This window comes from Peromyscus eremicus, chromosome 16_21 (genome assembly GCF_949786415.1).
Source record: "Peromyscus eremicus chromosome 16_21, PerEre_H2_v1, whole genome shotgun sequence".
In the NCBI taxonomy this organism is placed as follows: domain Eukaryota; kingdom Metazoa; phylum Chordata; class Mammalia; order Rodentia; family Cricetidae; genus Peromyscus; species Peromyscus eremicus.
The window spans coordinates 39,018,015-39,039,442 of NC_081432.1; the positions used below are offsets into that span (position 1 = coordinate 39,018,015).

A 21,428-nucleotide genomic window follows, 5' to 3' on the forward strand; every position below is an offset into this window, starting at 1 on the left:
GCACCACTGTGACCTTGGGCTTGCAAGACGCCCCTCATGCCTCAGCTGGACCTTGCTCCAGGAACACAAGCTGCTGCAGCTACATGGTGAGGGCTTGGCCCAATCCAAAAGAACACACAGCCTTAGGGGGCAGGGGTGGACAGAAGTCTCTGGAAGCCAACTGGGAGAGAATCGGCTCCTGCATTGGTAGACCAGCTCCCTGACTGTCTCAACTGCTGTTCCAGCCCAGGGAGGAAGTAGCCTTCTGATACTGAAGAACGGGAAGCCTGATGGGACTTAGCGGGTGGGGTGTGCTGATGGGACAAAAGAAAAGGGATCCAGAAGTTTCTTCAGTTGTTTTATTCTGTCAGGCCTGGAGCAGGGGTAGCCTCAGAGAGACAGGTGAGTCCACAGATGGAAGCATTCAGAGCGGTGCTCAGTGAATACGCTGACAGACCATGGTAGCTGGCATGGATGGTTCTGTGGGCCCATCACGGAATCCGGAACCAAATCGATTGCAGGAGGAGGATTTGAGAAGACAGCGCGGTTACGCAGATCCTGGGTTTGATGGTAGTGCCCGTGCCAAAACTCCTCCAGCCTATCAGCGTGGGGGCTTTCTCCTCGGGGGGTGCCGAGAAGGGGTCGGCGTCAGGGGTTTCTTGCTTTTTCTTCTTGATCCAGTCGGAAAAGTGGGAGACTTTGGTGAAAATGTTGGGGCTGGAAACTGACTCTAGACACGCTGCGGCCCAGCTGGCCAACCCTATCACATACCAGGAACCATCCAGTAAGCAGACAAGGGGACCCCCAGAATCTCCCTGAGGAGAGAGAAGACATAGCCAGCAGGTCCAGGAAGGAAGGAACCCACACTGCCCAGGGTAAGGACTTGCTGGGGACCAGAGATCTCTATAGCTATCTTGACTGGTGCCCTTTGGGTCCACGGAAGCATGTTTTTTTTGTTGTTGTTTTGTCATTTATTTATTTATTTATTATTCATTTGGTTTTTTCGAGACAGGGTTTCTTTGTGTAGCTTGGCCTCGAACTCACAGAGATCCGCCTGGCTCTGTCTCCCGAGTGCTGGGATTAAAGGCGTGCGCCACCACCACTCAGCTGTTTTGTTTTTTTAATTAAAACACAGGAGACCTCTCCTACATCAGTATCTTCAGGGCAGGGTCATAGAATTCTACTCAATAAAGCTGCAAAGGGATCTTGGACGGTACCTCCCTGGGGCAATCCTAGACTTTTAGTATGTGGATGACAACTGAACATCTGCTATCTGTCCCACCACCCGCATGGGAGGGGAAGCCTCTAAGGACACACGGGGTGGCCTGCTGGCCAGGATTAGGGAGAGGACTGAACTCCACAGCAGTGTGTGAGCCACCCTCGCTTACTCGGCAGATGTACTTTCCATTCACGACGTCCCCAGCACATATCATATCGTCTTTTATAACTTTATACTGAAAGGTGTTGACTTCTGGAGTCTGGAAAAAGGCTTCACATTGCCTGTCATCCATCAGGAAGACCTCTCCATCCTGCAGAGGGAAAGGTGCCGCCAGGAACTCTGTGGGAGGGAACTCTGTGCATCAGTTGTGATGTGCAGCTGACTGGAAGATGCCAGCTCCCTTCCAGGACGATTGCTGACAGGGGTGGGGGGCTGGGGGGGGGGTAGCCACTCTAGGCCACAGTGACAGGGAAGGGCTCACAACAGGCATGCAGTGACCAGGGGAAATGGCATTCAAGGGCAATCAGAGGGGTGTGGAAGACAGGAACAGGCTGGAAATCAGGGTGACTGTAAAGGTCGCAGCGTGGGGGCCCCAGGCAGAGGCTCCTCACCAGGCTAGGGGACTGAGACTGCACCTGAGGACACAGGAACCAAGCAAGGGGAACTCAGCTTGCAAACAGCTCTGGCTGCTCTGTGGGGCCCGAGCTGGACACGGGGAAACTGGAGCCCGCGTGCGGCAGCGACATAGGACATGGGCCAGAAACCTTTAAGAGCGTGACAAGAAGACTGGCCAGTCCCAAGGAGCAACTGCACCTGGAGACATGAGTTCCGTTTCCAGGTCCACTCACAGATCTGGCCTGGGGTCACCTCATGGGAGCCGAGTGACAGCGGCACCTCAGGCAGGGGCCACTGTGCACATCCCTCAAGGGTGGCCAGGGCTGCCTGCGTGTAGCAGACCCAAGCCTGGCCCCAGGCCCAGCAACCATGGTCAGGAGAGGGCATGACCGAAGATGGCTGAAGGTCCAGCTCTTAGGGAGCAGCTTCTCTGCTCTGAGTGCCGCCCCAGCCCACACCTTCCCTCTCTGTTCCCTCTCTCATCCCCTGGCCGGACCTGGAGACCCTGTCGCCCTGACTTGGGCTTCGAGAGTGAAGATCCATCCCCTCTAATGCTGGTGAGCCCGACACTCAGAGCCCAGGAGCAGGGATGGGACCCTAGCCCTGACCTCAGAGAAACATCTGCCTGCAAACCTCCTCGGGGCTGCTCTGCCAGATTGGGACCCTAAGTTTCACGTCAAATTTATATTCACTTTATTTCACGTGCCATTATACTGTCTTAAGTCAAAAGCATTCAGTCCAGCGTAAAATCCTTGCCAAGGATCTCTGTACTCTCAGTCTAAGCATCTACAGTCGTCCCTTACTGTTATCAGCAGGCTCTTCTGTGGCCCAGGATACTAAACTCTGAAGACACTGAATTCCTGCTGCATAGTGTATGCAGAGAACCTGTGCATACCTTCCTGCACACTTGAAATCATCTCTAGATGACACTCTCTGACACGGGGCAAATGGGACACACATAGTCACAATACCATATTGTTTAGGGGATAAGGACAAGGAGAATGTCACCCCCCAACACTAAGGTCCACAGGTGACTGGATCCATGGATTCATGGATCGGAACCACATGCAGACAGGTTGTACAAGCTGGTAGAACAGGCAGTCTTTCCTTGCCTTGAGGGTTGGGCAGTGAGATTCACAGAGGTGAGTGTTCCCCAGGTAAACACCCCAACCTGCCCCATGCCTGGTCTCTCTCATCTTCTTAAGGACACCCCATGTCTTTCCTGGCCCGGGTAGAGCAACCACCGTTTGGTGAGAGCCTTGCGGTGCACAGGTTCAGCCACACTCAGGGCTCTGGAGTCAAAGAGCCCACACTTCTGATCTGGAAGGTGGAGCTCTGCTTTTGAACCAGAAACTGAGGTTCACAACCCCAGGAAAGGCCTCCACAGTCCCCTGCCCCTCCCCCATCTTCTGTGTACTCACCATCCTCTCTGAGCATCCCCCAGCCACTTATCCAGCAGGACCTATCAAGGGGCACCTTCGTGGTGTTCTCTGGGACGCAGGCTGGCAAGATGTGGGAGCTGTACGTCACAGGCTTGTGCAGCTGAATCAGGACGATGTCGTTCCCCTGACTGTGGACCTTGTTAAAGTTCTCGTGCAAGATGAGCTTACTCACTGTCATCTGTCGGCTGTACTCGGTGGGATTGCCCAGCTGGTGGTACCCTAGCAGGACCCGGTAGTCCGATGGTTTGCGGGACCTAGTAGAGGGCAGCACCTCTGAGTGCAGAGTGGGCACTGTCACCTTGATTGCCCACCCACCCTGCAGGCAGCCACACCACATGTCCCATCATGTCAGTCCTCCTCTCCTAATACTAGGATGGTCCTCTTGAAGGGCAGGATGACCTCCAATAGCCTGAGGACTTTGGTCCTTTGAAGGCTTCCAATCACTTCTCCAGCGTACCCTAGTGTCCAAGGAGCTGTGGATTTTATTCTCATTAAATATATTAATATATATATTTGAGGTACATCCAACTGCTCTGCTTCATCTTGGAGGAAGAAAGACTGCTCACTTCCAGCCCTGACCAGATCCCTCTTAGGGCTGCATGAAAATTGTTTTTATTTTTGTTTTTTCTTAGCTTCTAGGAATACCTAAAAGGAAAAAATAGGTTTCCTAACTCTGGGCCTCTCCTGTTGTCCCTTTATTTGAGGGTTGGCAATCGGGGTGGAGGGCGACACTCAAGGGCAGGGCAACAACACAGAGGACTCCTGGGGGCAGCCAGCTAGCCCAGAACACAGTCTGGAAGGAAATGGCTGATATGCATCCTTCCTTCTCTCCTTCCCTCCTAGTGACGCTCTCCTGCACCCCTTCCTAGCAGAAGGGCCCCAGGGAGGGAACACATACCCACCTTTGGAAGCAGTGGGCAGCGCCCGCTACCCAGTTTTTGTCGATGAGGACTGCTCCACAGATATGACTGCCACGAAAGAGCAGACTGGCCTGCCATGGCCACCGCCCAGGTATTGCCATCTGACCGCCAAAGATCTTCCCTTGGAAATTGGTCCTGCCACATACTGTGGAGACAATCCCAGCCGCGAGGCACCTGCATTCAGGATGCATGTGCTTGGTAGGCCTAATGTCAGCATCAGCAGGTCCCAGGGGACGCCATGGCCTTTTCAGGTGGGCATAGCCAAGGTCAAGAGTGGAGTGGCGTGGCCCATGAGCCTCCTGGATGGCAGGGGCGGGGCGGGGCGGGGCGGGGGTACGGTGTCAGTCTGAGAGCCTCTCAAGCAAGGCCCACGGAACAGAGAGAGGTGCAGGCAAAGGGGAGGGTGCTGCCAGGCTCTCCTCAGACCTTATTAACTTGAGGAACACAGCTCTGAAAAGCGAGAAACTGAGGCTGACAGAGGCCATTAATGTTCAGGGCCATGGTCTTTTGGATGCGTGTGCCCTCCCATTTCAACCCAATGAAGAGCATGGCATAGCCCTCAGCCAGCCTAGTGCATGACCTTGACCCTGAACTGAGGGAGGGGGTCTGGAGATCAATGAGAATTAGTCAGCAGAAGATAAGGGTATCCTGTATTGACCCCCACCTTCAGTTTTTGGGTTTTTGTTTTGTTTTGTTTTGTTTTCCCCTCTGGAGCTAAGGACCGAACCCAGGGCCTTGAGCTTGCTAGGCAAGTGCTCTACCACTGAGCTAAATCCCCGACCCCCGACCCCCCACCTTCAAAGCTTCATGCTCAGTGTAAAAGTCTGCAGACCCCACATCCACCCCCCTACTCCCTCCACCCCCGCCAACTGCCTATGTTCCAAGGGAAAGGGAGGGGACATGCCCATCTGAGACCTGCCTCCTCTTTCGAGCATTTACCTTCCGCCTGGTCTGGGGGGCCTGTTGGTGTGGGCGGGACGTCCAGTGTGCCTGGGGCTCTTTGCGCAGGCGTGAAGTCCTGGGCATGCAGTGGCAAGAAACTGGAACAGAGCAGGAGGGCAGCCAGCAGACAGGCTCCTCTCCTGCCCTGGCCCGATGGCTGGGCCCTGATACCTGGCATCTTGCCGGCCTGCCCCTGGGTCCCAGACAGGTCCGAAAGCACGCGCTGACAACCGCTGACGCCGGCAAACTGCCTCTAGGGGACATCTCTCACCCGCCCCACCTCGCGGAGCTGAGCAAGTGAGCTGAAAACCTAGGTCCACGGGAGGCAGGCAGCACTGGAGCAAGTTTTGTCTCTTCTCTGGCTCCCTCTGGAGGGCACAAGCATTCACCGCATCCCAGAATTGCTCAGTTTGGTTCTGTTACCATATGCACTGAAAACACAGTCTCACCACCCAGACTAGGATGTGGCCATCTCATCAAAGTTCACACAGTTATCATCAGCTCCCTCCTCTGATGGTAACCAGCCGTTACTGCCCTTGAGCACAGTTCTAGAAACTAAACGTTGCCAACGTGCCTGCTTGGACTAGTACTGGTAAGTTATGTTCATATGCGAAAGGTAGGTAGGGTAATGAGGAAAACACAGGGAAGGTTCTGGTTTAGAGTAGGTTTTATGCCCTGTTGGGCAAACTCATTGGCGATCAGGGCCTGAGGAAGGCATTCTCTGGGACTCACAGCTCTGCCCTTGGGATTCTTAACTAGTTTTCCTTTTTAACTTGTTATCATGTTTTTGGTTTGGTTTGGTTTGGTATGTTTGTTTAAATCAGAAAGCAGCACACATTTGCTTGTGTTCATTTCTGTAAGCTCCCTGCCATGACAATCAAGGCAGGTTGGGACAGGATGTGCTTTCTCTGTGCCCCTAGCACTGCTTACAGGGGGAGGTTTCTGTAGCCATAGCTGTTTGAAGCACTTCATGGTTATTGGGTGTGTTTCATGAGGCTTTGCTTCATCAGACAAAGCAGCCGCCACGTATAAAACACTTCCTCCTCTGCCTTGGCCACCTGAAGAGGCAAGAGGGGGCCAAGTGCTCTGAGGCATACCCCACGCCTTGGACTCTGATGGAGACCTGCCTGTGAGGAGCACTCACTCTCTTGAAATGTTTCTAGAAGAGGCACTGAGAAACTGCTTTTACCAGAAAGCATTCTGTAGGTCCACCTAGTAACTGAGCTCTTGCTACACAAAGAATGAGAAGTAGTTTATTCTGAAGCAAACATCCCTTAATACGGTTCAGGAACCCAGACTTAAGTTTCCCTAAATGACATGTCCCATGGTAAAAGATATTGCGTGAACTTAAGTCACAAAACAAAAACTAATACGCCAATGTGTTTACTAAATATAGAGGAGAGGATATTGGGTAGGCATTGTAAACTGAAGTTCCTAAGAAAAGCCACGAGTCTACAAGGCTGATTGTGTTGGTTTTTTGTTTGTTTGTTTGTTTTGGTTTTGGTTTTGGTTTTGCTAACTTGACACTAACTTGACAGAAACTAGACTCATGTGGGAAGGGGGAAACTCAGTTGAGAAAAAAAAAATGCCTGTATCCCATTGGTCTGCAGCATGCTTGTGTGGGGGTTTTCTTGACTGTTGATTGGTATGGCAGGGCTCAGCCTCCTGGGAGCAGTGCCAATCCTGGGCAGGTTGTCCTGGGAGATACTAACCATGACCCTGGAAGCAAGCCAGTAAGCAGCATTCCTCTATGGTTCCTGCCTCTGCTCCTGCTGAATTCAGTTCCTGCTCTGGATTTCTTCGGTGATGGACTGTTATCAGGACACGTAAGCCAAATAAACCCTTTCCCCCCAAGTTGCTTTTGGTCATGGTTTTTATCACAGCAACGGAGTACCAGACTACTATATTGACTGATAGATTCGAACTTCCAGAATGATTTCTCTAGTAGTCACAAGGATGTTAGGTCAGACACAGAGGTGGCAAATCAGTGACTATTAGGAGAGCTAAAGATAGCCCAAAACGGTGCTCTCATATTCAAAGGATCATTAGGTCATACTTCAAAAACCTGGACTCCACAAATCGGAAAATCTAAAAGAAATAGATCATTTCCCTGATATATATCACTTACCAAAGTTAAATCAAGATCAGACAAGCAAATTAAATAGACCTACAACTCCTAAAGAAATAGAAGTCATTAAAAGTCTCTCAACCAAAAAAGAAAAGCAGAGGACCAGACTGTTTTAGCACAGAATTCTACCAGATTTTCAAAGAAGAGCTAATACCAATACCCCTCAAATTACTCCACAAAATAGAAGTAGAAGGAACATTACCAATTCATGAGGCTACAGTTACCCTGATATCCAGACCACAGAAAGATTCAACAAAGAAAGAGAATTACAGACCAATTTCCCTCGTGTACATAGATGCAAAAATACTCAATAAAATACCCACAAACTGAATCCAAAAACACATCAAAAAGATCATCTACCATGATCAAATAGGCTTCATCCCAGAAATGCAGAGATGGTTCAACATATGAAAATCAGTCAGTGTAATCTACTATATAAACAAACTGAAAGAAAAACAAAACAAAACAAAACACATGATCATTTCATTAGATGCTGAAAAAGTCTTTGGTAAATCCACCACCAATTCATGATAAAAGTCTCAGAGAGATTAGGGATAAAAGGGTGATACTTAAACATAATAAAGGCAATTTACAGCAAGCCTTATAGCCACCATCAATTTAAATGGAGAGAAACTCAAAGCGATTCCACTACAAAAAGCAACAAGACAAGACTGTCCCTTCTCTCTATATCTATTCAATATAGTACTTGAAGTTCTAGTTGGAGCAATAAGACAACTTAAGGAGATCAAAGGGATACAATTTGTAAAGAAAGAAGTCAAAGTATCATTATTTGCAAATGATATGATTATATACATAAGTGACCCAAAATTTCGACTAGGGAACTACTACAGCTGATAAACACCTTTAGCGAAGTGACTGGATATCAGATTAATTCAAAAAGATCAGTAGTCCTCTGTCTTAGGGTTTTTATTGCTGTGAAGAAACATTCAACTACCACATTCCACTCCCTGGCCCCCCAAGCTTGTAACAATATCATAATGCTAAATTTATTTAGTTCAACTTCAAAAGTTCCCATAGTTTATAAAAGTCTCATACTGGTTTCAAAGCCTAAAGTCTTTTCTGAGACTCATGGCATTCCCTTAACTGTAATCCTCTGTGTGATAGTTTGAAAGAAAATGGCCCCCAAAGGAGGTGTAGCCTTGTTGGAGGAAGTGTGTCACTGTGGGGCAGGCTTTGAGGTCTCTTTTGCTCAAGCTTCCCTCAGTGTGACTTTCAGTCGACTTTCTGTTCCCTGCAAGCCGAGATGTAACCAGCACCATCTGCCTGCATGCTACCATGATCCCTCTATGGTGATAATGGACTGAACCTCTGAAACTGTAAGCAAGCCACCCCAATTAAATGTTTTCTCTATAAGAGTTGCTTTTACAAGGCAAAAGACATCATCAATAAGACAAAATGGCAGCCTACAGAATGGGAAAATATTTTCACCAACTCTATATCTGACAGAGGGCTAATATCCAAAATATATAAAGAACTCAAGAAACTAGGTATCAACAAGCCAAATAATCCAATCAAAAAGTGGGGTACAAATCTAAACAGGGAATTCTCAAAACAGGAATTTCAAATGGCTGAGAAACACTTAAAGAAATATTCAACATCCTTAGTCATCAGGAAAATGCAAATCAAAATGACTCTGAGATTCCATCTTAACACCTGTCAGAATGGCTAAGATCAAAATCACAAGTGACAGCCCATGCTGGAGATGATGTAAAGCAAGGGAACACTCTTTTGTTGCTGTGGGACTGCAAACTTGTACAGCCACCATGGAAATCAATATGGCAGTTCTTCAGTTTTCTTCAGAAAATTGGGAAACAATCTACTTCATGACCCAGCTATACCACTCTTGGGCATGATACCCAAAGGATGCTCAATCATACCACAAGAACACTTGCTCAACTATGTGTAGAGCAGCTTTATTCATGATAGCCAGAAACTGGAATATCCCTTAACCAAAGAATGGATTAAGAAAATGTAGTACATTTATACAATAGAGTACTACTCAGCTGTTAAAAAAACAATGGCATCATGAAATTTGCAGGCAAATAGATGGAACTAGAAAAAAAATCACCCAGAGATAACCCAGACCCAGAAAGACAACTATGGTATATACTCACCTGTAAATGAACATTAGCTGTTAAATAAAGGATAATTATGCTACAATCTACAGATGGAGAGAGACTAAGCAACAAGGAAGGCTGAAGGGAGGCAGGGATCTTCCTGGGAAGGGTGAATAGAATAGATTTTGTGGTTATACTGGGAGAAGGTAGGGGTGGAGGGATAGAGTACTGGGAGAGATGACTGGAATGGAGGAGCATTTTGAAGGAGGGGGCATGTGGAAATTTAATGCAGTGGAAACTACCTGGTATCTATGAAGTGACCCTAGCAAAGACTGTAGTAATGGGGGATATGGAGCCTATAACCAGACAAGTCTTCCAGCAGTGGGACTGGGACACCAGTCCAGCCATAAAACCTTCGACCTACAATCTGTCCTGCCTGCAAGATGTGCTGGGGTAATGGTAGTGCTGAACTTGTGGGAGTGGCCAACCAATGACTGGTCCAACTTGAGGCCCATGCCACAAGACAGAGCCCACGCCTGACACTGCCTGGATGGCCAGGAACCAGAAGCTGAACACACCAGTCTCCCAGGATAGAACCGAACATGACTGGCAAAGAAAAAAAATTTAATGCCATGATTAATAATAATATTCTGCTACACTCATAGATTGGGTCTAACAAATCATCGCCACCGAGGTGTCATCCAACAACTGATGTGAGCAGATGCAGAGACTCACAGCCAAGCATAAGGCAGAGCCAGGGGAACCCCACAGAGAGGGAAGGAAGGATTGTAGGAGCCAGAGGGTTGCAGGACACCATGAGAACAGGGCACACAGAATCAGTTAAGCAGGGCTCATAGGGGCTCACAGAGACTGAAGCGACAATCATTGAGCCTGTATGGGTCAGCGCTAGATCTTCTGCATATATGTTATGGTCGTATAGCCTGGTGTTCTTGTGGGTCTCCTGATAGTAAGAGTGGGGTCTGTCCCTGACTTTTTTGCCTGCTCTTGGGACCCCTTTCCTCCTACTGGGTTGCCTCATCCAGCCTTGATACGAGGGTCCGTGCCTGGTCTTTTGTAACTTGTTATGCAATATTTGGTTGATATCCCTGGGAGGCCTGCTCTTTTTTTGAAGGGAAAGGAAGGAGCAGGGTATCTGGGAGAGAGGGGAGGTTGAGGGGGAAATGGAGGAGGGGAGGCTGTGGTCAGGATGTAATGTATGAGAGAAGAATAAAAAAGTTTTATTTCTACAGAAGGGTATGTGCCATGCCTAATCAAACAATCAGGCAATCAGACCCAGGTGGGGTCTGGCCGGGTCCTAATTCCTAATGCAAAGCAGTCTTGTAGGCCGGGCGGTGGTGGCGCACGCCTTTAATCCCAGCACTTGGGAGGCAGAGGCAGGCGGATCTCTGTGAGTTCGAGGCCAGCCTGGTCTCCAAAGTGAGTTCCAGGAAAGGCGCAAAGCTACACAGAGAAACCCTGTCTCGAACAAACCAAAAAAAAAAAAAAAAAAAAAAAAAAAAAAAAAAAAAAAAAGCAAAGCAGTCTTGTGCCTTTCTCTGAGTGGTCAGAGATCAGCTTCACAGGCTTCAGCTGGATTCCTAGGTAAGGGGTTCCTTCTCTTCCCACGTTCCCATAATTCCTCCTGTCTTTCCATTAGGCAGCGGGGCCTCCTGCTTACCTTCCTAGGGCTGCCTTGAAGAACCAGAACTGAGACAATCATCAACCAGACCACAACTTGACTACCACTGCATGACTGCACATAACTCTTGACCCTTGCCCCAGTTCTTCCGTTTGCATTGAAAGCTCATGGCAGTACGAGAAGATGAACTTGGGGGGCATTGGACCACTTTATCAGTTCATTTTCCAGCTGCATATTGATGAAGCCTCTTCCTGTGCCTTTCACCGTTATTCATCTCCTTTCATTGGAATACCATGACAAGTGGCCAAGTCTAACCTAATGGGGTACCAGATCCAGGACTTTGGCCCCAGAACCGTGCATAATCACTCTTTTAACATCCTGATGTCTTGGTCATTTCATGAGTGTAAAACTAAGTTGCACTTTTTGCTGCCTGGAGTAACTGATAGTTTCACAATTCTCCTGGCCTCGGCTCCTTCTTGTTGACCAGTTTTCTCCTCCTTTACTCTCCTTGCGGATAAGCAACAAGAAGAAACCAGGGAGCCACGTATTTGCACTGGTGTGTCAATAAGTTTGAGCTAAACTTCTAACCAAAGTTAGAAATTCAGAAACGAAAAGAAAAAAAAAAAGAAAAAGAAAAAAAATTCAGAAAACCTGAGCTGGCAGGATGGCTCCCTAGGTGAATGTGCCTCACACTGTTAAATATGATAACAGTTAAGCAGCACGAGTGAGTCCAGAAGGACAGGGACGCAATTCCCTTCAGGGGTGTGATGTATTAAAATAAGAAGGCCACAAAGCTGTGGCTGGAACTCAAGGTGGAAGGAAAGCATCAGGTAGAAATTAAAGAGTGTGTGAAGATTTAAACATGATAATCCTTAAAGGGGATGAGCATTAGACAGAAGTAATACAGTGTGTGGAGATTTAAACATGATGGGCCTTAAAGGGAAGGAACACGGACAGAAGTAATAATACAGTGTGTGGAGATTTAAACATGATGGGCCTTAAAGGGATGAGCATTAGACAGAAGTTATACAGTGTGTGGAGATTTAAACATGACGGGCCTTAAAGGGGATGAGCCATAGACTGAAGTAATACAGTGTGTGGAGATTTAAACATAATGAGCTCAAAGGGAAGGAACATGGACAGAAATAATAATACAGTGTGTAGTGATTTAAACATGGCAGGGGCCTTAAAAGAAAGGGGGAGGATTCCCTTTAAAGCCTAGAAGAAAATGGGGGAGAGGGGAGGGGAGAGAGAGAGAAAATGAATCTCCATGAGAGAGGTGGGTGGGACACAGAAGCCAGAGGAGCCTTTTCAGAGAATAGCCTTCATTCCAGAACAAATAACCCCCAAGATTCTCCCTCAGGAGTCCTGGACACCAATCCCCAGAACATCAACAAAAAAAAGTTCTGACTTTTGTATGTCACCTTTTAAGTGTAGCAGGGAGTTTCCCATCATGTGACTTAGCTCTCCGCAGCAGCATGTGTGACAGGGAACATGGAGGAGCCAGGTACCATCAACTGAGAACTATCAGTTCAGAACCCAGACTGCTTCTAGTTCTCTGCCCCACAGACAGCTGAGAGGGGCGTGGCTTGATTTGGGCTGTGGGATTAGTCCTAAAGATGCAGAATGTGATCTAACACTGCCGAGCCTAAAGACGTGAGTTTCACCTCCAGAATCCACAAGGTGGAAGGAGAGAATGGATTCCTGCATTGTCCTCTGACCTCTGCATGCACACACATGTGCACATGCAGGTACACACACACACACACACACACACACACGCACGCACGCACGCACGCACGCACGCACGCACACGCATGCACACTCCCATTCTACAGATCCCTAAGCATGACTCTTCTCTTAGAAGGCAATACCAACACTCTCTAACAGGTTTTATTCTTTCCTGATTGCCTTTCTATTTCTAGTAAACCTGGATGTGCTTCACACTGGTTCATTCTGAAATTCTTCTCCACAGCAAAGCCTTGCATCTCAGTCTTGCCTGACTGGAGGTCTCTGAAAACTGGGCCTGCTGCAAGTGACAACATGGAGGGGCAGAACTGCGCCCCTGTCTCTGCTAGGAAGGGAAGACAGTGATGGCTTCCTTGTGCTTTTGACTTTGAAGGGGAATGAGTTTTAAAATGGACACTCCTTGGGTGATAAACATGCCTGGGCTGAGTTAAAGGGTCTGATCCGAGGTGAAGGAAACACAGAATGAAGGCAGGGATGCTTTTCTAGTAGCTTTGTTTGTTTGTTTGTTTGTTTGTTTGTTTTTCGAGACAGCGTTTCTCTCTAACTCTGGCTGTCTTGGAACTTGCTTTGTAGACCTGGCTGTCCTCGAACTCAGAGATCCGCCTGCCTCTGCCTCCCAAGTGGGATTAAAGGTATGCGCCACCACTGCCTGGTTTATCACAGTTATTTTGAGGATAGGCAAAGAGTTAGGGAATTGGGAGAGGCGGCAGGTTCTCAAAAAGATGACTTAAAGCTTTTAAACGACAGCATTGTGGCTGCTTCATTACAAGGAACCGAAAGGACACCTAGCGGCTTGGACTGCTCACTGAGTCGGTGTGAACGGATGGCTACACACACAGTTCGCCACCACTCCTGGACCGACGACAGCCAAAGAGAAATTTGGGCTACTGGTTCAGCTGCCTTTCTCCCATCTCAAACACCCACCCTAAGTTGTGGGCCACCCAGACTAGTCTCTAACTGGCCTGCAGTTAAAAACCAATGCTAATAAAATAGGATAAATAATTTTTCCCACGGTGTCTTAGTCACTGTTCTATTGCTATGAAGAGACACCATGACCAAGGCAACTATTACAAGAGAAAGCATTTCACTGGGGGCTTGCTTACCATTGTTTTATTGGTTTAATCCACCGTCATCATGGCGGGGAGCATGGCAGCGTTTGGCAGCCCCGGAGCAGTAGCTGAGAGCCACATCTTGATCCACAGGTAGAGAGACACTGGGCCAGCATGGGCTTTTGAAATCTCACAGCCCACCCCCAGTGACACACTTCCTCCAACAAGGCCACACTCCAAATCCTTCTCATCAAAGAGTTCAATTCCCTGGTTTAAGCTATTCAAATACATGAGCCTGCGGGAGCCATTTTTATTCAGGTCAGAGAAAGTGGGGTACAGCTCTCTCACCCAAGGCTCATGCCATCTTGGGAAGAGTGCAGTTTTATGGGACTACCTTAATAAAACATCAAAGCACAAACACTCAAGAGTCCGTTCTTTATTCTCTCTGGTGTGCACGTCTCCAAGTGTGTGTGTGTGTGTGTGTGTGTGTGTGTGTGTGTGTGTGTGTGTGTGTGTGTAGTAGACCAGAGGTTGATACATTCCCGGTTCTTCAGTCATGCTCCACCTCAAATTTTGAGGCACAGTCTCTCACTGAACCTGGAGACCACAGATTTGGTAAGGCCGTGATAGGAGAGCAGGAATTTAAAAAGTAGAAGGAAGGTTAGCACACGAGAGAAGCCAGGCTGCAGAGAAGACCTGGAAATGCTTTCTTACCTTGATATCATCCAACAGAACAGATGCGAAACGAGAGGGGATGTAAAGGACCATGCACAGCGCACAGCGTGGCAGGCGCTTCCTGGGCTCTGTGCTCAGCGGCCTACTTCCTTCTCTTTCTTAACCAGCGATTCCTATTCTGTGACAAACTTAAAAAGGCATGGCTTTTCACCGTCTGCTCCAGGTGGCTGCTGGGATTTTTACCTATCCTGTACTGTTTTTTTTCTCTTAACTCTGATAAAATCGTCCTTCAGCTTCCTTTTGAGTCTTAGTGAATAGACTTGTCTTTCAGCGTAGAGACCAAGACTATGCAAAGAGACCCTCACTTTCCCTAGTAACAAGGCTATTCGGCCAATGAGCTCCAGGGATCCTGTCCCTGCCTCCCTAAGGCTGGGATTACAAGCTTGTATTATCACCCCTGGCTTCTTAAGTGGGGAGTGGGGATTGGAACTCAGACGCGCTCGTGCCTTTGCGGGAAGCACTTTTCAGCTGAGCTATCTTCCTAGTGTAAAAGCAACAGGGAAAAAAATTAGTCTTTTCCATCAAATACTGTAAAAACCTTTGTTTATGAGAGGAATTCAAATCATGTTATCTCCCTCACTTTGCAAAACATGTATGGAAATGCTTTAATCCCCTCCCTGGATAAACTTTCACTTACACAAAATTCCCCTCGTTCCCACTGCCCAGGGTGGGCACCACCCCCAGTGGCCTGGGCCCTCCCACGTGAATCATTCATCACGAAAATACCCTGCAGAGTTGCATCCAGGCAATCTGATGGAGGCATTTTCTCAGTTGAATTGCCGTTTTCCAGATATCTCTATCCTGTGTCAAGTCGGCAAAAAACAAAAAAAAAACAAAAAAAAAAAAACAGCCAGGACACCATCCCGGTGGCTGGGGTCCTGGACTAAATAAAGGAAAGTAATCTGAGCAGCACTGACTCGATGTAAACCAGCTGACTCCAATCACCATGCCTTCCCCATCACCATTGAAAGATTCCCTCACACCGGAAGCGGGAATAAAGTGTTGTTCCCTTAAGTGTTTCTTGTCCAGTGTTTGGTCACAGCAAACTGAGAAGTAACTAATACACAGATAAGCTTCGGACATCTCACTCCACAGTCTTCCTAAACCTGTCACATCAGGTTGCTTTGGAAACCAAGAGTCTCCAACACAGTGCTGCTCCCTCCGGTCGGGTCTTCGGAACTTGGGTTCTGTCTCTCGACCTCACCGCAACCCTGTGGAGTTGGCAGATCTACGAAGTCCACGTTCTCCAGATGAAAATTAAATTGAGCCTAGTGAGAGACGGTGTGTAGCCAACAGGATGCTCAGGAATGCGGCGGGGCTGGAGGCAGGCTGCTGGTTGCAACTTTGCCACCGCTACCCAAGGGAAGCTGCAAATGAAGGCAGGCTGTGTGTGACGCGCACTCAGTTTCACTGAGTTCTGAAAGTTCAGTAAACTCAAGTTTACTGAGCCAAGTAAAACACACAGCTAATAAGTCTATTGATCACATGGCTAAATAACCATGCTCTCAATACACCGGCTTATAGATGGGACATTATTGAAAACTGGTCTCCTATCTGTAGTACTTTGTAATGTGGTTGCTGGGGGGGAAAAAAACCTAAACAGTGGGTGCAACTCTTTTCTAGCGATCAGTGCTATTCTGAGGCTGCCTCTCAGCCCTACATGGCACCGTCTCAGTCCAGAGGATTAGAACATTTCTGTCTACTGAGAGGTTTTGAGTTCTAGGCCTTCCATGATGGCTTCCTCCACCCACTAAACTGCATGATTCTGAGAAATGTGCTTAATAGGGCCGAGATCAAATTTCCTTACCTGCACACTGGAGGACGTATCCACGCTACAGACCCGCTTCAAGAACCATCGTGTTCACAGCAATCTGTGCGGAAGGCACCTGGAGCAGAGGTGGGTACTGAACTTGCCCTGAAGGTAAGTTTGGCTAGCCTGCTGGCCTGGCACGGCTTGCTGGCCTGGCACCGCTTGCACTGAACTAGAGCCGACAACTCACTGCTGCCCCCAAGCGGGAAGTCAAGAAAGGATGCGTTTTGCAGCCACTGGGTGATGAAAACAATGGAAGAGGGAAGGAAATAGTTAGCATCTTCCAGCTGGGCGAAGAATTGTCCTGACTTCTTGGTGGCTGAGATCCAGCGACGTCCCAGAATTGGTACGAAATATACATTATTTAAGGGGCTACAAGAAGAACAGTTTACACACTGATAAAGGACCCCCAAGTAAGTGATGAGCAAGCGCAAGTCTTCAGGGTTGCCAGGAAGGCGCCTGGGGGGTCTGCACTGCGTCCCTGAAGGAAGCACTAGCCCGGGACAGGCCGGTTTGGGGTAGAGCCGAGACAAGGTTGCCTGAATGACCTGTAGGAAAGCAGGCTGTGGGAACCGCCCATGGCCCCGCCCCTCACACCTGCCTATCTTCTTGTCCAAGGCGTTAGACAACCTCCTTCCTAGTCCCACAGGCTCCCAGCTGTCCATTCCGCCGTCCAACCACTCAGGCTGCGAAAGCTTCCCAGGCATGCTGCTTGGCAGGTCACCTTTGAGGCTGATAAACTACACTTTCTCCTTTCGAGCTGCCTGTCAGAGCTGCATCCTGCAGATGCTCCAAATGTGTCGAGGTGTTGGTTGATCAGAACACACACAGCCTGCTGCAGTTTGCACTAACTTAGAGACTGAAACTGAGGATGTCTTCATTAGGAGACTGAGATTGTCTCCATTCGACTGTTAGACACGGAGGAAGCCCCTTAGCACCCAGACTGTTAGCACCCTGCTAATTAGTTCTCATATACTTCTCATTTATTTCTAAATAAGCATTAGTTCTCGTATATTTCTAAATCCATGTAGTAAGATGGCCTGGGAGCTAAGTTCAGTCGGGTAGAAGTTCTGGTGAGCTATTGGTGCCGTAGTGTGACTGGCTGGGCTAGAAATTTTAAAACATAGAAGAAAAGGATTTTGAAACATTTCACCATCTAGAAATGATAAATGAAAAAATTAACACACTTAACCTGATTTAACATCATGCAATATACACAGGTATTGAAACTTAGCATTGGCCGGGCGGTGGTAGCACACGCCTTTAATTCCAGCACTTGGGAGGCAGAGACAGGAGGATCTCTATGAGTTCGAGGCCAGCCTGGGCTACCAAGTGAGTTCTAAGAAAGGCGCAAAGCTACACAGAGAAACCCTGTCTCGAAAAACCAAAAAAGAAAAAAAAAAGAAACAGCATTAATATATACAATTTTATGTTTATATGTGTCTATTAAAGGAAAGAATTTTGAGGCGCAGTCGTGGGGTGGGCTGCGAGCAGAATCTCCTCAGTCCCTGCCGCATCCCCCTGCCTATTGCCACAGCGGCTTATAAGCCAGTGCTGAGAGCCTGGAACCTGGAGAACCTCTTCAGCTGCTGGTACGACACCAACCTGAGCCTAGTGGGTCAGGACGAGGCGAAGCGCGGCAGACAGGTGTTGCTGGATGCTGGCTATGAATTTGACATCTGCTTCACCTCCGTGCAGAAGAGAGCCATCCAGACCCTCTGGACAGTCCTGGATGCCATTGGCCAGATGTGGCTGCCAGTAGTTAGGACTTGGCACTGCAGTGAGCTACACTGTGGGGGTCTGACTGGTCTTGATAAAGCAAAAACTGCTGCTAAGCATGATGAGGCCGCGGATAAAGATCTGGAGGCAATCTCATTATGTCCCCCCACCCTCCTGCCTCCAATGGAGCCCGATCATCAGCAAGGATCGCAGGCACGCAGACCTTACTGAGGACCAGCTGCCTTCCTGTGAGAGCCTGAAGGACACTATTGCCAGAGCACTGCCCTTCTGGAATGAAGAAATTGTCCCCCAGATCACGAGGGGAAAAGAGTCCTGATGGCGGCCCATGGCAACAGCCTTCGGAACATCATCAAGCATCTGGAGGGTCTCTCAGAAGAGGCCATCATGAAGCTGGACCTGCCAACTGGCATCCCCATTGTCTATGAATTGGACAAGAACTTGAAGCCCGGTCAAACCCATGCAGTTCCTGGGAGATGAAGAGACGGTGCGGAAAGCCACGGAAGCTGTGGCTGCTCAGGGCAAGGCCAAGTAGTGAAGGCCAGCAGGCAAACTCCTACCCCAGTACCCTCCTCCCTGCCTGTTTATGTCTCCGGCACCCTTCCCCAGCACCTGTCACGCTGACTACATCTTTAGGATCTTAAGTTTAAGTTGTAGCTGCAGATGGGGACCCGTGGCTCCCATTTTCATTTTAGAATTTTATGCTCTGCACCCACTCCGTTCATAGAATCTAGTCGGAATAACACCTCTGGGGTGAAGGATCTTGGTCCACATCCAGGGACAGCTCCTCTTACCAGGAGAGTTGACAGGTAGTAATTACAGTTTCTCTTAGTCCTTTGTTGACTAAGGGTCTGCTTAAGGAAAAGGTCAGGGAGGAACCATGCTGTGGTGTGACCAATGAGAAGCTGCAGCCCAATTTTGTCCCTGGAGCCTGTCCTGCACCCTTCCGCAGTTAGGTAACTGGGGGCTGCAGCCATTCCAGGGGAGGGTGAAAGTGCATGGTGATTTAAAAGATACTACCTTCCTCTGACTCTAAAGGAGCTACTGGCCCCAGAAGGTTGAGATCAATCCTGTCCAATCTATGTGTTACATTTACCTTTACAAAAAAAAAAAAAAAAAAAAAAAAGGTACATATATATTTATCAGCACATGAAAGCCCCTCTGAGGTTTCTAGTGGTGATTGAAATAGTCCCGTATGGTCACCAGAAAATAAGCCATTCTTCCCATCAAATGGGATAAACTCCTTGTCCTCAAGTAGCAGAAGTGCCTCTTACTGTGTTCTAGGATTCCTCTGCCTTGTATTGTAGAGGTGAAGTACCCCTTGATCATGTCCAGGTTTCTGTCTTTCACTGTCTGAATCATGTTCCAGTTGCTTGACCCTATCATGTGGGTACAGAACTGGTTTGGTGCGTAACTAGTAAATCTCTTTCCAGATCAGTATAATAAAAGAGTGATGTGCAAGTAAAAAAAAAAAAGAAAAGAAAAGAAAACGAACATTATTTTTGAGTCAAGGAAATCAAATCATCGACCACAGTTTCTCTTCTCACACCCATGACTGCTATGACCGATTTGATCTCAAGTCTTCCTGAACTCCTGGGATGTCAGTGTTTCTCACCCTGTGTTCCTCCCAAGAGGTGATGCTGTGAGCAGCTCCATGGAGAGACGATCTCTCTTCACATCACATGGTGCCTTCAGAGGCCGGAAGAGGGCATCACATCCCCTGGAACTGGAGCTAGAGATGGTTGTAAACCACCACGCAGGTGTTGGAAACCAAACTTGAGTCCTCTACAAAAACAGCAAAGGCTCTTAACATCTGAGCCGTCTCCCCCATCCCCAGGTGGGACTTTTAAGAAGTTATTCATGGGATTACGCATTCATTGACTCACCGGCTAATGGGTCCTCTCAAGAATGGGTAACTGAAGAAGCCAGTTTGACTCTGGTCTCTCTTTTGTGGCCCATTCACCAAGCTGTGCCTTGCCTCACCTCAAGGCTCTGCAGAGACCCCACAAGCAGAAAAGGCCTTACCAAAAACCACCCCCGGACCTTGGCCCTTTTCTGCCTCTGAAAACTAAGTGACCCAAATAAACCTTTATTCTCAAGACGTTACCAGCTGTGGTATTTGTTGGATTTCTGAGGTTGCTTAAAGAGACAGGGGGCAGAAAGATGAATCTGCTTATTTCAAACAGTGAGAGGGAGACACAGCATGAAATGGGTGTCTGCTAAAGGGGAAGGGGATGCTTGGGGCTAATATAAGAGCTTCAGGGAATAGGAAATTAAACTCAACTGCGGTGGGGCGGGGGCGCTAAGTGAAAGCCTGGGGTTTCTCCTTCCTGGAGTTGTTAGTCAAGATAAGGGTTCTTTTATCTTTAGAAACTGCCTTGCCCCAGGCTATCAGGATGCTGGTAATAGTAGGAGTCTGAGTTAGGCAATGGCAGTGAAGGGGGAGGAGCCTCAGTTAGGATCAGACAGGGGTGGTTCAGGGTTTATTCTAACGATATTCAATTACAGTAACAGAAAATAGACCAAGAGAATCAAGACAAATATCACAAAGTTGTGCAGCTGTGGCTGAGGCTGGGGAAGCGGCGGGTGTGAGGGGACCTTTGAAGCTTGATGTGCAGCCCAGGGGACAGCATATTTCCAGGAGAACCTGTACCCCTCCCCATCTCCTGATGGCTTTGCTGCTTACCATTAGAGGTGTCTCCCGCTGTTCCGCCTCACACCCATCATTGTTTTCAATTTTCCATACTCCCTTCCAGGAATGGGTCATTTTCATGAGGCTCTTAGCATATTTTTCTTCAGCCATTGTTATTAGGGAGCTGCTTTGCCTGTGGCTTGCTGCATTCAGAAGCGATCCACGTCCTGCGCAGCCTCAAAACAGTTTCACTTTCAACACTGTTTCCATTTTTTTAAAATGAAAATTACTGGGTATATAGCTGTCCCCTTCTGTTGAAGACTCAGTTCTGTTCAGAGAGTAAATTCTTGTAAGTGGGACAGTGGATCAAAGCAAGCAGACACTCACCTTGCCAGTTGCCCACCATGTCCAAGACACTCCCTACCTGTAAAGATGATAGTGACCTTTGTTCTTAATATGCAAAGAAAAAGATGAAAAACCCAATGGAGAAATGACAAGAGATATGAATGTCATCATCAACATTGAAACCTGCTCAGTTTCACTTAGAGTTAGAGGCTTGGAAACTCCAGCAAATAAAGAAGTCAGCATAAAAATCACAAGTTTGCCCCACGCCTCACAGTAAGTCAAGGGTGGAGAAACAGCCCCTTCCGGTACTCTTTGAAGTGGGATTATCAAGAGTTAGGGGAGGGTAACATAGAAACTGATGTCCTATTTTAAACTTGTTATGTGTTTTGGGAGTGATATTCACTGGGAG

The 21,428-nt window shown here is 48.0% G+C and overlaps 1 protein-coding gene and 1 pseudogene across 2 annotated transcripts; one reads left to right on the top strand and one right to left on the bottom strand.

Moving 5' to 3' along the window:
- Positions 1-324: 324 nt before the first annotated feature.
- On the bottom strand, positions 325-5,520 carry LOC131926326 (serine protease 40-like). Of its 2 annotated transcripts, none has more exons than XM_059281674.1 (5): positions 5,115-5,520; positions 4,158-4,349; positions 3,235-3,509; positions 1,368-1,537; positions 325-794 (listed from the first exon to the last, which is right to left on the bottom strand). In XM_059281674.1, the coding sequence occupies exons 2-5, from the start codon at positions 4,274-4,276 to the stop codon at positions 471-473; spliced, it is 888 nt and encodes a 295-aa protein (XP_059137657.1). In that variant the 5' UTR covers positions 4,277-4,349; positions 5,115-5,520; the 3' UTR covers positions 325-470. The 2 variants fall into 2 exon arrangements, with proteins under 2 accessions (XP_059137657.1, XP_059137656.1); XM_059281673.1 differs by having other exon boundaries at positions 4,158-4,320; positions 5,115-5,401.
- An 11,205-nt stretch (positions 5,521-16,725) lies between these two features.
- On the top strand, positions 16,726-20,148 carry LOC131926120 (phosphoglycerate mutase 1-like; annotated as a pseudogene).
- The last annotated feature ends 1,280 nt before the right edge of the window (positions 20,149-21,428 follow it).

Excerpts from the sequence above, each read along its gene's own strand:
- LOC131926326 (XM_059281673.1), bottom strand. The coding sequence starts at position 5,295 with ATGCCAGGTATCAGGGCCCAGCCATCGGGCCAGGGCAGGAGAGGAGCC. Across the intron at positions 4,321-5,114 it reads CCCCCCAGACCAGGCGGAAG|TATGTGGCAGGACCAATTTC; the intron begins GTAAATGCTCGA and ends TTGTCTCCACAG. Across the intron at positions 795-1,367 it reads ATGGAAAGTACATCTGCCGA|GGAGATTCTGGGGGTCCCCT; the intron begins GTAAGCGAGGGT and ends CTCTCTCCTCAG.